Source organism: Camellia sinensis, chromosome 4 (genome assembly GCF_055761805.1).
Source record: "Camellia sinensis isolate YWXY chromosome 4, ASM5576180v1, whole genome shotgun sequence".
Taxonomy (NCBI): domain Eukaryota; kingdom Viridiplantae; phylum Streptophyta; class Magnoliopsida; order Ericales; family Theaceae; genus Camellia; species Camellia sinensis.
Genome location: NC_138964.1, coordinates 225,000,852 through 225,018,022, shown reverse-complemented (window position 1 = coordinate 225,018,022; position 17,171 = coordinate 225,000,852). Strand labels below are relative to the sequence as shown.

The following is a 17,171-nucleotide window of genomic DNA, read 5'->3' as shown; positions in this document are numbered from 1 at the left end:
ATTTGTTCAACTTTGTTATTACCAACCGAGATGGTTATTTCGGTTTAAGAATTCGTTTTGTTCTAAGTATTTCAACCGAGTTATGAATTCCAGTTGACGAGGTGTTGTTCAATCTATGATTTAACACCGAGATGATTTGCCGAAGACGGAATCGATAACAACCGTGCAAACACTTAGCGAAATTTGAGTTTTTTCATTGATAAGAAAGTAAATACAAAAGGTGGGGACAGGGCCCGGTTACATCAAAAGCGCGAAAGCAAAAATACAAAAATAGAAGAAAACTAAACTAGGGGGGAGAGATTGGTAAACTCATCCTCCGCGGCTTCAAGGTTTATGGTTGGACTATTGTCTCGGGCACCGGGCTCTTCATGACCGGGCTGCTCCTGCACCTCGGCATCTTCTGCCTCCGAATCTGTCTCTGCATCTCCTTCTTCAAGCCCTTCCTCGACCTCAGCTTGCAAAGCACTGAAGACATCGTTCGCGTAAGGCACGAGGTAGACCGGTAGCGAAGCAGGAGGAGGATTGGCAAATACGTCGGTGTCAGAGCCCTGGCCGAGATGCTCGCAGGCGGACTTCCAGCCAGCCTTGAAGTAGATGTCTTGTGTTGCAAAGACTTGCTTCTTGTAGCTCTGCTCGGCTTCATTGAAGCCGGCGTTGTTAGCAGCCCGGCAGTCTTTCTTCTTCGACTTTTTCAGCGCGTTTACCTCGGTTTGGAGCTCATCCCGTTTTTTCTCGGCCGCATCCAGCTGACCGAGCAGTCTGTTGTTGTCTGCATTTGCCATCTTAAGCGAAGACTTTGCCCGGCCGAGCTCGGCTTGGAGGCTCTCAACTTGGCTGGCTGTGTCATTGGCCTTTTGCCGAAGCCTATGGATGCGCTCCAATACGAGATGTTGTTTCTGAATGGCCTGCAAGAAGCAAAGTTGATTAGAAAAGGAACCTGGTAAACACTTGTGAAATTTTCAGAGGTACATTGACTTACCCTAGCCATAGACTTCACTGATGATTTGACCAACCGAGTGTCAGGGACGTGGTCGCTGCCGACCACGTCGCTCGGTAGAAGAAGAGCTTTGGAAAGATCGAAGGCGAGCAAATGCTCTTTGTCGCCCTTGATCGAAGCCGTGGCCGGGATGTCTTGAGCCCGGTGCTTTAACTGTGGACGCCAGGCCGGCACTGGGACGGGGGCGTCAGATGGATGCTCGGTAGTCAGCTCGGCGACTAGCGCGGCAGATGGGTCTGCCCGAGCTCTTTTACCGGCACGTCGTGGAGCAGGTTCTCGGCCGGACTGCCCGGTCGCTTGAGAGGCAAGAGCGACCACAGCGCCACTGGATTGACCGGCGGCTGGCGAGCGAGTGACAACGCTCAGTATCTTGGCGGATGTGGCGGTGAGCAAGTTCTTGATTCTGCTTCGTTTGGCCATTTCTTGTTCCTCTGTCAGGCGAATGAGGGGAACGTCTGGCAGAGTTGGATCTGGTGGAGGTGTTGGAGCGCGTAGGAAGTCTGTAACTTTACTCCGGCGGGGAGCGGAGTATCTGTATGTGGGACTGTAGCCGAGCAATTGGTTGCAATCTCGATCGCGATAGCGGAGCGCGGTCCTGATTGCCTCTACGTTGGGGAAATGATAGTTGGCTTGCAAGGCTTGGATTGCTGCAAAAGAAACAAGAAAGAAAATGATTAAAGTACGAAACACGAAGAAAGTGTATTAACCGAGATAGTTTGTGCGGCTTACATGTGCTGCCAAAGTTTTTGCTTATTATCCAGCCCGGTACCTCGGCTGTCTCGTAATTGCCAGACACCCAGAAGAAATCATCGTCGTGAAGATCCTTGTCTGGTGTGCCGGTCACGATTTTCTCTCTGCCCGGTCTAATCTTGAGATAATAGGCGAGACCGTCGCCGGTGTGGCCTAGGGTGTATTGGCGCAGGATCTCGGCTAAACCTAGGCTTATGCCTAACCGGTTATTTAGCTCTTGCACGCCGTTTATTATCCGGTAAGTGTTGGTGGACACTTGGGTGGGTGCTAGCCCGGTTCGGCGTAGGAACTCGGTGATAAGTGGGTTCAGAGGAAAGCGGAGGCCTCCTTCGACGATCGACAGCACGGTGAAGGGGCATTGTTCTGTTCTACCCCAAGGCGTGGTCTCTTCTTCTGCGAGCTCCAGGTGGACATCGGCCGTGATGCCGTACTCCTCCCTGAACGCAGCCAGCGCGGCCGGAGTATCCACTAGGAAGCGGAATTTCCCCATTTGTGGCCGGCCTAGGATAGCTCGGCTGAGGGGTTTGGCACTGTGGTAATTCGTTGCTGCTCGGTCCTGAGAGCCTCAGGAATGGACAATGGTCCCCTTGGACTCTGCAGGAAAAGGATGGCAAGTGTAAGTGTGAGCGCGGTCGCGCGAAAGGAGCTGGACTTTAGCTCGGTCATTCAGAGTGCCAAACCACCTCGGTTGTCTAATCTAACTAAGGAGCTCGATCGCCCAAGCAGACCAGATGTTAGCCCGGTTGAGCGGCCAAGTCCTTTTGTTATCTCGGTTTTTGCTGAGATTGAGACAAACATGTTATTTGCTCGGTTAGGTTGGTTTTTTGGATCAAATGAAGACCAGGAGCCCGGTCCGCCCCAGTTCTTCAGTGTTCTTCAGGAAAATAAAGAACACCAAGAACAGTGGGAGGTTTGGGACGGTTTCTATGGCCTATGCCCTAAGAGTTACGTTTTAGTGCCCTAATGTGTGTAATATTAAAGAAAATAGCAACAAAAGAGGGATCGAAGGTCTTACCAGTGAGGGACAACTGCTTTTCCTTCGAGCACAAACGCAAAGAACGGCAAATGAGGCCTGGACAAAGATGCTAGAGCTCTGGAGTCGAATAGCAGAATGGCAGTAGGAGGAAATTGAGTTTGGGGAGGTCTTGTATGTATAGACAAGGGTGAGACCGCCCAAATTCAAATTCTGGCAAAAACGGCGGGTTGGCTACTCGAGAACCAATGGCAGCCCGCCACGTGTCCCCATTTATGGCGACGTCAGAACTGAGGAGACAGGTTGAAGAGTCGAAGAGCCAACCGGGCTACTTTCGAAGAAGAGGACGTCAGCCGAGGAGTATAACCGGGCAAGTTTGCAGACAGTTATGTTAACTAGCCCGGTCGCCCTTTGTCTCTTGAAGACCGAAGAACAGTTACCCCGATCGAAGTATAGGTAATCCCAGTCACGCTCGCGCGAACGGAATTAAGGGACAATTGAGAGGGAGATTTATGATCTGGAGTTTGGCCGAGGTAACGGCCGAGCAGGTTGAGAGCCTAATGATGCATGGGGCCGAGATGACTGGCGATCCGCCCGTTGACGGGCTGCCAGGAATTGGGCCGGGCAGGAGTTGGGCCAAACATGCGCCGACCAGACCGTAAAGAAGCTGCTCGGCAAGGCAGAGCTCGGTTGGACCGAGCTGCTTGATCAGGCAATGGCGGAGCTAGTCAAGCTGAGTGACCGGCGCCCGGAAAGGCGTGGTTAGCCGAGGTAATCATTTGATCGGCAGGAAGTCCGACTACAGGAGGTGCCCCGGGCTAAGCTTTGCCGAGATGCCGCCTAGCCCGGTCTTCCTTGGCCTTGGCCAGTGAAGTGCTTGGGTATTAAGCACAGCCCGGCCGTGGTTAGAGAAGCTCGGCTGCCGGGCTCTGGTTGAGAAGGCAGGCAGTTGAGATTAGGTGATGTTCAGCAAGGTTTATGCTGACAGATGGGATAGCAGAGCCACGTATCAGGAGTTGACTGGGAGTGGATATGGGGCGTAGAGGGTATATAAGCATGTCGGCGCCCCCCATACGGACGGATGAACACTTTGTAAGAAAACTCCTACACCCTAACACTCCTCTCTTTCTCTCTCTAACCTAAGGTGTGTGCTAACTTGATCGTCGGAGGGTTTCTCCGGCCACACACCGCCGGGCAGCTCACCGTTATTTGCTCGCAGGTGATCAGACGTAAACGGAGCTTGGAAGAAAGGAGTACGGGCTTGCCGGAATATTTCCACCCCGTACAATAGGCATTCTTGAACTGGTGTAAAATTATATAGAAATTATTTGGATTAATTTTGTAGGGTTTGTCAATGGTCAGTATGATTAGAAAATCTCTTAATAACAACTATCATCGTCAACAACTATTAGTAATTAATTTTCTACGCGATCATTCAAATACCAAAACCCTTAATTAATTTATTTTATAAAAAAAAAAAAAACTAGTTGGACCCTAGGGTTGTGCATCATTGGCTAGGAATAAAGTCGTGGCGATCGTCTATGATTGGCTAGGAATAATAGAGTGAGACAAAAACACAAAATTATCATTATATAAATTTTAGAAATTTTATTGTATGAATTGAAACTACAAGCAAAATTGATCAAATATTGAACCTATGAGGGGTGGTTCAACAATATTCCTTCGTCTCAAACAGGCTTTTGCTCTATCCTTGCTCCGGTGCCTAAAACAGGAAACACTCCAATCGGGGGTGTCGAAATTAGCACTCCGACAATTAAGTCAGATTATGTAATGAGTAAAATATTTCAGAAAGAGAGTTTAATTGGTTGATAATGCATACCTCTCTTTTTCTATCTGCCTTCCTTATATAGCCATTTAATGTAGATATGTCCTACATAATATGACCGATTTGCCATCATCATTTTAATATGCCAGGACCCAAGTTCCTACTACACCTCTAAAAAGGTACAGCCCAGACCTACTCTGATACGCGGCATTCTTGTTTGCCGATACTGTCGGTATCACTTAGTCGGTGTATCATCCGATCAGCAAACAACCTGCTCAGCGTTTGAAATTCAACGATTCAATGGGCCTAATTGGTTTGGGTCCATGATGGATGGGCCCAGATATGCTTTGTCTGCCGAATGTGCAAGTTTTTTAGTCGGCTCCCACAGAACCAGAGAACATGATTTAAGAATTGTGGATCATTCACAGGCAAAAATAAAGAAAATAGTTGTATAACCTTCTAGGTTTTACATGTTGTATCGTTTAGTAGTAAGCTCCAATTCCTCAGCAACCTCAATTTAATTTAAGCAAGAGATCATATTCTTCTTTTATTATTTTCTTGACTTATATTCTTACAGACTATCTGGACATGCTAGATGATTTAACTCTACAGCCTGTGAACTAATGTTGTCCCATACATAACTTCAGTCTGGTTATTACCACCAATGTATAAAGAAAAAGTGCAAAGAAGGTCAGGTGTGCTCATGTATAGAAGATCATCTACCTTGAAAGCAGGCTCAGCCTCTTCCTCCCCATGCTAGTTAAAAATTTCCATCACCCACTATTATTTGATCAAGCAAAAACCCATTCAGCGCTCTAAGACTTTTAACCAAGCAAATTACCACTAAAAAAGATGAAGTATATAAAGAAATGAACTAGCTTTGCAGACAATATTACCAGTGAAACTCCCCTCATACTCTTTCTAATACAGATTATAGATTCCAACAATCCCTCAAAGAGAGAAACATGAGCTACACCATTGGATTCCAAACTCAAAGAACTAAAATGGGCATAGGGTTCTTTTAATGATTACTTCATGAAATATCAGGTGTTTCAATTAATACCCAAAAACAGATTTCAGCTCAAAAGTCTTAAAGGACATGTCCCTGTACAGAGGAGGAGAAGCAAGAAATTCACCGCTTTACCAAACAAAACCAACAGAGAATTGACATTATAATCACTAAGTCTATGTGAACAAGATATACAAAGACATTCTAAGTTAACAAACTTTGACAAGATTACAGGACATGGAAATACATTTGCGCAGAATAATATACAAAAAGTGGCTCCAAATGTGGCAAATTCATCCACAATTCCTCATACCAGCATTCAAAAAATGTTTTTCAGAATTTTTTTGAAAACAAGCAATGAACTTGAAGTCAATTAAAAGAAGACAAAAAATTCAATTAGCCAGATAAAACCAGTTTCAAAATTCAATTGAAATACCAACCAAAAAGATGATTCGAAAGTAACCCAAAAAGGGAAAAGGAAAAAAACCCAAGCAAAATCTTGAAATGAATTCAAGTACACAATAGAAGAATCTCTACGTTGAAAGAAAGCTTCAAATGTAGAACCAAACATGTACACCATTAACAGTGCCCAGAAGAGAATGAACTAAAAAAACTGACAAATTAAGAAATAAGAAACTCATCCCACAACAAGGTAAACCTTATCAGCTCATTTGATTCAGAAGACAATTAAAATTTAAAATTTTAAAAAAAAAAACTTTATGTTCTAGGCAACAAAATAGAGCATAAATTTGATGAATAAACAAAAATCAAAGAAAATAAGAGCAAAAAAAAACCTGCAATGTCCTGTTTGTTCTTAACCCTGACATATCCTTTAATCCCTTGCTTCTCTTTCCAAAGCCCTTCGTCCTTCTTCTCATCCCTACAACAAAATTACATCTCCACACCATTAATACACACATTACACATATATACAGATTAAAAACTTAAGATAACCACAAAAATTGTTACAGAAAAGTAAAATAGCAGGAAAATTCAATTAGTTATCTATATAAAAGAAAATCAATTTAACATGTTCCAAAAATTCCAAGATGTCGATAGAACAATCAATTTATATACATGCATGCGTACATACACAAGTAGAAAAGAAATCTTGCTTCATTTTACTAAAACAGAAAAGTTAGAAATTCTTCCATAGCTGCACACCCATTCATATCCAGCAATATTTGATGCAATGAAAAATACAAAAAAAACCCAATTCGTGGAAAAATTAAACAGCAGCAATAGCCAAAGAAGAAGCATATATTGACACAATCAATAAAAAACAATTTAAATTTAGGCTAATTTTTAGATAAATTTGCAGAATAAAAAACATATCCAAACTTAGATACACAAAATTAATGCAAAAATGTCTTCCTCATACCTGATTGAAGAACAATAGAGACAACACACAAAATGGATCATTTTGTACCTGAAACAAAACGACCGAAAATACAAAGTGAACCCTTCATTCAATTTGAAGAACAAGAAGTCCAATCACTTTAACGAAAACTGAAATCAATGAAACAAAGCAACAAAAGAAAACAAAAACAAGCTTGAAAAAACTAATGCAACAAAGTTGAAACTATATATATAGTTTTTGACATTTTTCACATGCAAGAAATCGGGTTGACATACTTATTTCATGTTCCCACTAACTCGAGGACATCTCAAAAGATTATATAGTTTTGGACATTTTTCAAATGCATTTAGCACTTTGCTACATATTAGAGTTGGACCTTACATAGGAAGAGGTTAAGAACTTGGATAAGACTTTTTTAAATTAACAAAGACATCTAATGAGATTGGAATTTCCATGAGCTAGATATTGTACAGAAACAATTAAGTTAAATACACTTCAGACGTACCTTTGCAGTTCAACACAAAGCTAGAAGTAGAATAAATTAGAGGTCATTGCAGGTCGGTGGTGCCTCAACTTGAAAGTGTTTGGTTTTGTAATTTTAGACCCCAGACACCTGACCATGAACAGTTGTATTTTATAAGCTATCAAGAATCTATTAGATCAGCAGCCAAGCAAAAACTTAAAACAGGAATCCGTATAGAAAACAGGAGCAACTATACATGGCAGGATGTACAAATTTTGGGGTACTAAAAAAAATAAAAGACACTGAGCAGCAAAGTATCAATGATGTCCATGGCAATATAATGATTTCCTTAAAAATTAATAACTTAGGGAAAAAAAACAGAGACATGAACATTTAGATAGAAAAGATATAGACATGAACATACACTTTCTCACTCCGGCAAAGCAAAGAGAAAAGCTAATTAAAAGGGAACAAACATATACTCAAGGAGAAAAGCAATGTTCCTACACCAAAAATAAATAAACAAATTAAAATCTATTATAGGTGAGGCAGTATTTAAATAAAAAAAATTTAAAAAAAATCTATTATGGGTTTGGTTGCACGCCATTGATATACCACACTCCCTTCCCTTTACAGTAACTCATTTGAATTCTTAAAAACTTTTATGTTCTGTTTTATTTTCTGAAATTAATTGAGATGATCATTTGATTTGCTAAAAAATTGATGGAAAATATTTTACAAATAGAATAGTTTTTTTATAAGGAAGTTAAGGAATAACATTCCATTTCATTCAATTCAAGTGAACCAAACTACATTACTATTTAAGACTTGAGCTGAGACAATGGAATAAACAGATATAAAAATAAGATAGAGATAAGTGAATATATTCATTATATTCTCTCTCTTTTTTCCTTTATTTATTATTATTTTATTTTTATTTTTTTGACAAAAAGGGAACTAAACATATAGATTGCATCTATAGCTATTGACTGATACATTTTAGAAGTCATATTGGACTGAAGATATTCAGTTTTTAGGACCAAGTTTCAGTTCTAAATTTTTCTTCACTTACTTTTTCTGCCTCTCGGGTACTAAGAAGATGGATTGTTCTATTCTTGCATACTAATGGTATACAATAAGTTTTTCAACAGCACTGAGTTGATGGGTTATTTCTCGGAAATATCTTCAAACACCTGACTTGCCGAATTCTTGTGGTTTCTTGTTACAAACAAGAGGGGAAATCCTAACAAAATAGAAAGGTTAGACAAATGTTTCACTCAAATAAAAATTGAAATGATTGAATCTACATACCATATGAAGAATTACTAACAAACAAATCATATACCACAACAATATTTATATCTATGTCAAACCGTGGAGCCAATGAAGTATTAGTCTCTTTAACAAATCCACAAATAGCTTCTATGCAGAAGTTTTGTATGCCTAGCAAGACCATTGTCTATCAAATACAAAATAATCATTGAACATAGATACATATATATCATAGAAAATTGAACACGTGACGTTATAGAGAACTGCTAATAAAAAATTTCATAGCTCTTACAGAATTTGACTGCTCAAATAAGTGAAGAATGACAAAACCTAAACCAAAGCAATCAAGGGTTTGTGTGTGTGTGTGTGTGTGTGTGTGTGAGAGAGAGAGAGAGAGAGAGTGAAAGCGAGGGAGGGGGGGTTGAATAAAGTGGATAGCGGTGGCCAGTAGGATCTCATCAGTGAAAGAACAAATACAGAGAACAACGTTGATAAGAACAAATACAGAGAACCATAGCACAGCGTCGATATAGAGCTATGAATTGAGTAAAGTCGTTTGCGTAGCATAGCATCGACGCTGCCAGCTGTCTTTCGTGAGACCACGTGGCTGATAGATTGAAGGCCCATATGGCTTAAGATTTGCATAACCAACAATGGTGGTGGGGTGAACTAGTAATTTGAGAGAGTTTTGAGGGTTCTCAAGTCATATACAGCATTAGATTCACGCTTATGGTTTCACGCTTTTTATATATGGTTATAGATATGTTGTTGAACCTAAAAAAACAAAGCCTTTAATTCACTAATAATAATAATAATAAATCTGATTACAAACAAGACATACCACATACAATAACATGATGCATCCAAAATTAAACTCAAAACAATATATATTAAGATAACTATGAGATCCAAACCAAACCAAGAGCATAATCCAAATACAAAATGAAAGAAGATCAATATTGAAAGATTACATTAGCAAATAACAAATGCAATAGTGATGAACTTAAAAAGAGCCAAAAAAGAAGTAACAGCTAAAAGCAACAATCCTAGACCATAAGCCTCTTCTATTTTGTGCACCAAGTGAATCCAATTTGACAAACAAAACCCAAATCCCTCTTCTATTTTGTGTACCAGGAGAGCCCAAATATAGATAGAAAAACCCATTTTTTTTAAATCAAGGCCAACCCATTTTTTTAAATTCTCATCTCCACTTCCTTTTGGTATTTATAACAATATGAAATGAAATAGTTTGGATATGGAAATAATGTCACTACTAACTTTTTTGTAGATACATTATTTCCTTATTCTATCTTTTCTCGAACACCATACATGCATCTCAATATTCTCATTTTGATAATACTCATATAAGTTGTTCCTTTACTACCTGAACATTCTGTATATACATTACAACACAGTTGGCCTCATAACTGTCACTTACAATTCTGCGAAAACACAACACTCTAGAAACATTTTTTTCACTTCAACCATCCTAATCCGTGTCCATGGGTAACATCCACATCAATCTGTCATTGTCCTTTTTGAATAAGTTATTGAAGATATCAAAGATGGGCACTATTATAAGGTATATACTTTCTATCAAGTTTAATTTCTTAAATTAACATAAATAAATGTAAAGTAAAATCAAAAATTTCAAACATCAAGAGGGATTTATACTTTCAGATGGCATTGTCCTAATAGAAGAATATAGCTCCTAACAATATAGTTGAAAAGAATAGTGCTGAATCATGGTTCCAAATCTCAGTAGATAAAATCATATTTTACAAAAGACTTGTAAATACTAAAAGCCCTTGCATGCTGCTGAGTGTTAGTAGTTACCTATAAATAATAGAGGTAAACCATGGGAATACATGAACTGAACTTACAGTAGTTAAAACCTGGCTGTATGACAAGAAACCAATATAGCCCAAACATCTTTTGTGCACTGTATCAGTAAAGATTCGTAACGATCATTACATCTTTGGCTTGGAGTTTTTGTAACCTTCTTTGAAAAGAAGCTCACTTTTTTGTGTGGGAAATAAATTGCCGTATAGTTGGAAGAAACATCAATTTTTGTATCAGAAAATCAACCCATGTCCCACTTTAAGCGGAGAAGCTGATATGGAGAGAACAAGCACATTGCTGACCCTAGGCAGCTTGACTCACCCAGCATCCTTGCTGTTTGGCTAAGAAGGCATATCATCCACTTCTGCTAATTTGCAAGCTTCATCCAACATGTTGTCATGACTGCAGAGTTCAATAATGCAAGTGTAGTGTTCTGCGTTAGGGGTGATACCATAACGTTCACTCATATATTTAAAGTACTTACGACCCTCAGTCACGTTATTTACTCGTACACAAGCACATAAAACTCCTACAAAAGTAATAGCATCTGGCTGTATATTTGCCATCTCCATCTTCGCAAATAGATCCAGGGCTTCCTCTCCATGCCCGTGCACTCCCAAGCTGGTAATCATAGAATTCCACGTAGCTGTGCTCCTAACTTGCATGCTGTCAAACACTTGCTTCGCATCCTCCAAACTACCGCATTTGCTATACATGTCAATAAGAGCCGTTCCGAGGAAAATTCCCATAGTGAACCCATTCTTGAGAGCAAAGTCATGAATCCAGCGACCCAAGTTCAGGCTCCCCAGTTCAGCGCAAGCGATTAACAGGCTAACCAGTGTAAACTCATTGGGCTTGACATTATGACGCTGCATCCTCCAGAAAAACTCAAAGGCATCGTGGGGACGTCGATTTCTGGCATAGCCATTGATCATTGTTGTCCAGGAAACAACATTTTTGATAGGCATTTGTTCGAAAAGCAGACGAGCAGCATCCAAATCAGCGCAGCAGGCAACGAGGCCAGAGACCATGGTGGTCCAGGAGACTATGTTCCTTACACGCATTTTGTCGAACACCTTACGGCCATAATCAAAATCCCCACACTTGAAATAGAGGTCCATCAGGGTATTTTGAAGGAATATATCATGGGAAAAGCCACATTTGAAAGCGAGCACATGGACCTCCTTTCCTTTGTGGAGAGAAGAGGAAGCGAGGCAGGCCTTGATAACAAATGGGAAGGTGAACTTGTCGGGGGGTGGTAGGCCTCTGCAGATCATGAGGTTATAGAGGAGGAGAGCTTGGTGTGGGCTGCCGTTGAGGGTGTGGGACCTAATGACGAGGTTCCAAGCGAAGGTTGAAGAAGAAGAAGAAGAAGAAGAAGCAAAAGGGGGGTTTGGGTTTGGGTTTGGGTTTGGGTTTGGGTTTGGTAGGGGGTGATGGAGCAGCAAAAGAGTTGCATAGTCCATCTTGGCGTAAGAGTCGCAAAGACGAATGAGTTTTGCAAGGAGTGATTGCTCCTGAGAGAGTCCGTTTCGAATGATTCTCGCATGGATTTGCTTAAGTTGCTTGAAATCCCTACAGTTTTGGAGTAATGACAGTGCAATCCGATGACCAAACCTTCGCTGCTGCTGCTGCCCATGATGATGATGATTGTTAGAGCGCCGGGGGAATGGGTTTCTCCCCGGAAGAGTATCGGGAGTGCATGCAAGGCATGCCACCATTCTATACTAGTATTTATTTATTTAGTTATTGTACAAATTTGATGTTTACTATCTGAATTCTAAGGCAGAAATCTATGCCTGTCTATAATCTTCTATAATAGCCATATATAAGGAAAATTTTAATTTTGGATACTTATTTAACTCAATCCCCACGTTTAATAAAATTTTATTTTAATAATAATTATACGTTAAAATAAAATAATTATAATGGCCATCAAAATCTTACCCAACTCATGTCATCTCTTCTCTCTTCTCCCTCTTTTCCTACCACCAACAATAAAAAATAAACCCACGAATTCTTTTGTTTTTTTCCTCACTCTTCAAAATAAATTCAATTTGTTTTGTTACAAATCCAATGAAGAACAATAGAGAGTAAAACGATCTTGGTTCGTCGTTAACAACAATACGGTCTCTTCTTCCTCATTATTATTAGGAACGGCAATGAAAGGTAATGGGATGAATATTAATTTTTTTTTTTTATTTTTCTATAATTATTTTTTTTCATTTCCCATTCCCCATTCTACATGGGTATTATCCTTCCCATCTCCTAATGGGTTTGGATATTCCCCAACCCAACTTAATCCTTTTTTTTTTTTTTTAAGATTCACAACCAAAACTAAATATACATTCAATCTTTTTTTTTCTTTTTTTTTAAATATTATTTTTTTTAAAGGTTCACAACTATTTTTTTTTTTTAAGATTCACAACCAAAACTAAATATATATTAAATTTTTTTTTTTTTTAATTTTTTTTTTTTTTAAGGTTCACAACTTTTTTTTTTTTAAAGATTCACAACCAAAGCTAAATATACATTCAATCTTTTTTTTTTCTTCTTTTTTTAAAATTTTTTTTTTTTTTTTAAGGTTCATAACTTTTTTTTTTTTTAAGATTCACAACCAAAACTAAATATACATTCAATCTTTTTTTTTCTTTTTAAAATTTTTTTTTTTTAAGGTTCATAACTTTTTTTTTTCTTTTTTCTTTTAAAGATTCACAATCAAAGCTAAATATACATTCAATCTTATTTTATTTTATTTGGCTCAACAACAAAATCGAATACACATTAATTAACATTTTCACATTATTCTTGTGAAAATTTATGTATATCTAGAATTTTTTAAAATTTATTTAGAAAAATTCTATTCCTACAAAAAAATTCCATCTTCTTTTTTAATTTTTTTAATTTTTTTTTTTTAGTTTATGTATCTCATTCTCCTCTCTATTAATTGATCTTCAATAATTTGAAGGTGAGTTATTTCTCTCGTTTCCATCTTCTTCTTCTTCTTTTTTTAATTTTTATTTGCATTTATAAAATGAATTTTCTTGTTTCAATATCTCCTGCAATTGTTTTATTGGATTTCTCTTTGATTTGATGGTAACCTTAGATTGAATTTTTCAATTTTCATCTTAACTAGCGATCACCTTAATTAAAATTTTGTACATTTTTGTCTTCAATTTTCATGTTTTGGTTATGGTTAATTGCTCATTTTTAATCCATCGTCACATTCTTGTCACCACTAGATTGTAGTTATCACAAATTGTCGTTACTGTAGTGAGAGAATGAGAGAGTGTGATAATTAGAACTCTAATTGTCAACAGAGTAGGGATGGCAATGGATAACCTACCATATGGGTATCCATGGAGACCAAACCCAAATACTTGGGTTTCCCCTTTTTCTTGTCTATCGAGTAGGGTAAGTGATATTCTTTAAGGCCAAGTTTGGCTACAAAGAAAAAAGTGCACTTATTTCATCTTTTTATCTTTTTTGAGTCACATCAATCAACATCTCCTCTCTACTTTTTCTACACATAATACAAAAAAAGTCAAAAAGTGCACTTATTTAGTCTTCCCAAACTAGGCCTAAATCTCAACCGGGGATGGGTACCCACTAATTTTTTTATATTTTTTTTAGGTACATCGAAAAATAATTTCTCCATATGTTTTCACTACTCTGTTGACAAGTAGAGTTCTAATTCTCACTCTCTCTCATCCTCTCACTACAGCAATGGCGATTTGTGATGATGACAATCTAGCGATGACAAGATTGTGACTATCGATCAAAAACGCACAATTAATCATAATCAAAACATGGAAATTGAAGAAAAAAATGTACAAAATTTTAATTAAGGTGATCTCTAGTTAAGATGAAAATGAAAAATTCAATCTAAGGTTACATCAAATCAGAGAGAAATCTAATAAAACAATTGCAGAAGATATTGAAACAAGAAAATTCATTCTATAAATGCAAATAAAAATTTAAAAAAGAAAAAAGAAGAAGAAGAAGATGGAAACGAGAGCAATAACTCGCCTTCAGATTATCGAAGATCAATTAATAGAGAGGAGAAGGAGATACATAAAATTAAAAAAAAAATTAAAAAGAAGATGAAATTTTTTTTTAGGAATAGAATTTTTCTAAATAAATTTTAAAAATTCTAGATATACATAAAATTTGACAAGAATAATGTAACAATGTTAATTAATGTATATTTGATTTTGTTGTTGAGCCAAATAAAATAAAATAAAATTGAATGTATATTTAGTTTTGGTTTTGAATCTTAAAAAAAAAGTTATGAACCTTAAAAAAAAAAAAAAAATGAATGTATATTTAGCTTTGGTTATGAATCTAAAAAAAAAAAAAAAATTGGTTGTGAACCTTAAAAAAAAAAAATTGAATGTATATTTAGGCCTCGTTTGGCAAGAGGCTATTTTAGCCAATTAGTCAAAAAGTTACTAAATTAGCCAAAAAGCCAACAACCCATACCAAAAAGTCAAAGATTCTCTTTTCTTTCTACTTTTTACACATCTTTTCGTAATTAACCAAAAAGTCATCCCAAACATACAAGTTTTTTTTACCTATCTTTTTAGCCAAATAGCCAAAAAGTTACTAAATTAGCCTGTTCCCAAACGAGGCCTTAGTTTTGGTTGTGAATCTTAAAAATAAAATAAAATAAACATATGGAGAAATTAGTGGGTATCCATCCCCGACCCATCCCCTGTGAATATTTAAATAATATCACTTACCCTACCCAATGTATAAGAAAAAAGGGAAAAACCCATGTGTTTAAGTTGGGTCTCCATGAATACCTATAGGGTAGATTATCCATTGTCATCCCTAATCACCATCGCCTCTGGCATTACAAAACCACTAATTTGACTTCTTGACAAGTTTTCATTTATACATGCTACATTAGGTATATATTTACTGTAATTTTTTCCTCAACTAATCTCCAAAGTCCTTTGGAGCAATGTTTTGAAAACCGGACCGGTGAGCGAACCGGAAAAGTGACCGGGTGGACGGGTCACCGGTTCAACCGTCGGGTCAAACCGGTCGAACCGTGACGTCATAATTAATATTATATAATTAAAAAATATAATTAAAAATTATAAATAAATAAAAATATATATAAATACTCAAATAAAAATAAAAATTGTTGTATAATATTTATTAATAATATTTAATAAAGTTATAATTGATAAAAAAAAAGTCACTTGTTTTAAAGAAATTAAAATTTTTAAGCATTCCCTCCAAACAAATTGATTCAATGTTAGGTTTAATTTTGGAGGGAAATGAAATTTTCAACTCTCCCTCCCATCAATATGTTTCAAATAATTTGATTGAATCCCACATAGAATTTTGTAGGTTCTTTTTGAAATTTTTTCTCCTATAAATAGGAATAGACTTTCATAATCTTCTCCAACTTCCAATGAGACTCTTTCTTATGAGAGGAGACTCTTGAAGTAAGAATTTTTAGTCAAAATTTTAAAATATATTTATAATTAATATATATATATATATATATATAAATATAAATATATAAGAAAGAAAGAAAGAAAAGAAAGAAAGAAAATAAAAAAAATCGCCGGTCTGACTCGCCGAGAACCGGTCCGGTTCACCGGTTATCCCGGTTCAACCGCCGGTTCTGGCGGTTTTCAATTTCCAGGCCGGTTTTGCTCACAGTCCGGTTCTGGAGGGTTGACCGGACCGGAGCCAGGCCCGGTTCCCGGTCCAACCGGTTCGACCGGCCGGTCCGGTCCGGGTTTCACAACATTGCTTTGGAGATCCACTGATGACAAACTGTATATGCTTCCGTTTGGGAAGTGGGTTAGCTTTTTGATTTTTTTGCTATTTTAACCTGGGGTTAAAAAGTGTGGTTTGGGAATAACTTTTTGAATTTTCCAACTTTTTTTGTGAGAGAAGAGTGTAATGATTATGAGTTGGATTTGATGTTTTGTTTTTTATGGTTAAAATAGCCTATTTTTGTTTTTTGTGGGTATTTTAGCCCCTAACCCATCAAAACCAACTTCCCAAACTATGCCATATTTAATTTTGGTTTGTTTGATTGAATATGCTCCTTAGATATAAATCTATCCATCATTTTATTTATATAATTTAGCTTCATCCGTATGTTGTCGGGCCTTTTCCCAAATTAAGGTAAAACAGTAACTTATTTTTCAAACTAGGCCTAATTTGGATGGAATTCCAAAACTAAGCTAAAGCGTGCTTTCATCGTTTTTGTGCCCCTCCTGCGGAAAATTTGTAAAATCGTAAAAGCGTAGTTACAAACCACACTTTTAATTAAGAAAGCGTGATTACAAACCATACTTTTAAGGAAATTTGATTTATACATAAAGCGTTGTTAGGAACCACATTTTTAAGTAAAATTTATTTTTTTCAAAAAACGTGATTACAAATCACGCTTTTACTATTGGTATAGCACAATGTAAAATCATGTTTTCAAAACACGTTTTCAATAAAACATCAAACCCACCACTCACACTCTTCTTTCTCACTCACTCACTCACACTCACTCTCTCTCTCTCTCTCTCTCTCTCTCTCTCTTTCTCTCTCTCTCTCACACACCCACAACACTCAGACACTCTAATCAAACATATATAATTTTAATATATATAAATTTTATTTTATAAAATTGAGACCAATATTAAATATATATAATACCAATTTATAATAGCAAATAATAATCAACTATATAAAATTAT

General features: G+C 37.3%; 2 protein-coding genes across 6 annotated transcripts; both read right to left on the bottom strand.

The window, feature by feature from the left end:
- Positions 1-281: 281 nt before the first annotated feature.
- On the bottom strand, positions 282-1,694 carry LOC145789967 (uncharacterized). The gene is made up of 2 exons (XM_082867747.1): positions 980-1,694; positions 282-905 (listed from the first exon to the last, which is right to left on the bottom strand). Exons 1-2 carry the CDS (start codon positions 1,415-1,417, stop codon positions 282-284), a joined length of 1,062 nt encoding a protein of 353 aa, XP_082723873.1. The 5' UTR covers positions 1,418-1,694.
- Positions 1,695-6,115: 4,421 nt separating this feature from the next.
- On the bottom strand, positions 6,116-12,526 carry LOC114315180 (Tetratricopeptide repeat (TPR)-like superfamily protein). 5 transcript variants are annotated; one of them, XM_082867745.1, is made up of 6 exons: positions 10,494-12,273; positions 8,411-8,581; positions 7,763-7,841; positions 7,381-7,488; positions 6,897-6,944; positions 6,116-6,395 (listed from the first exon to the last, which is right to left on the bottom strand). In XM_082867745.1, the coding sequence occupies exon 1, from the start codon at positions 12,171-12,173 to the stop codon at positions 10,794-10,796; it is 1,380 nt and encodes a 459-aa protein (XP_082723871.1). In that variant the 5' UTR covers positions 12,174-12,273; the 3' UTR covers positions 6,116-6,395; positions 6,897-6,944; positions 7,381-7,488; positions 7,763-7,841; positions 8,411-8,581; positions 10,494-10,793. The 5 variants fall into 5 exon arrangements, with proteins under 5 accessions (XP_082723871.1, XP_082723868.1, XP_082723869.1 ...); XM_082867742.1 differs by lacking the exon at positions 7,763-7,841 and having other exon boundaries at positions 10,447-12,273; XM_082867743.1 differs by lacking the exon at positions 7,763-7,841.
- Between the last annotated feature and the right edge of the window lie 4,645 nt (positions 12,527-17,171).

Excerpts from the sequence above, each read along its gene's own strand:
- LOC145789967 (XM_082867747.1), bottom strand. The coding sequence starts at position 1,417 with ATGGCCAAACGAAGCAGAATCAAGAACTTGCTCACCGCCACATCCGCC. Across the intron at positions 906-979 it reads CAGTGAAGTCTATGGCTAGG|GCCATTCAGAAACAACATCT; the intron begins GTAAGTCAATGT and ends TGCTTCTTGCAG.
- LOC114315180 (XM_082867744.1), bottom strand. The coding sequence starts at position 12,173 with ATGGTGGCATGCCTTGCATGCACTCCCGATACTCTTCCGGGGAGAAAC.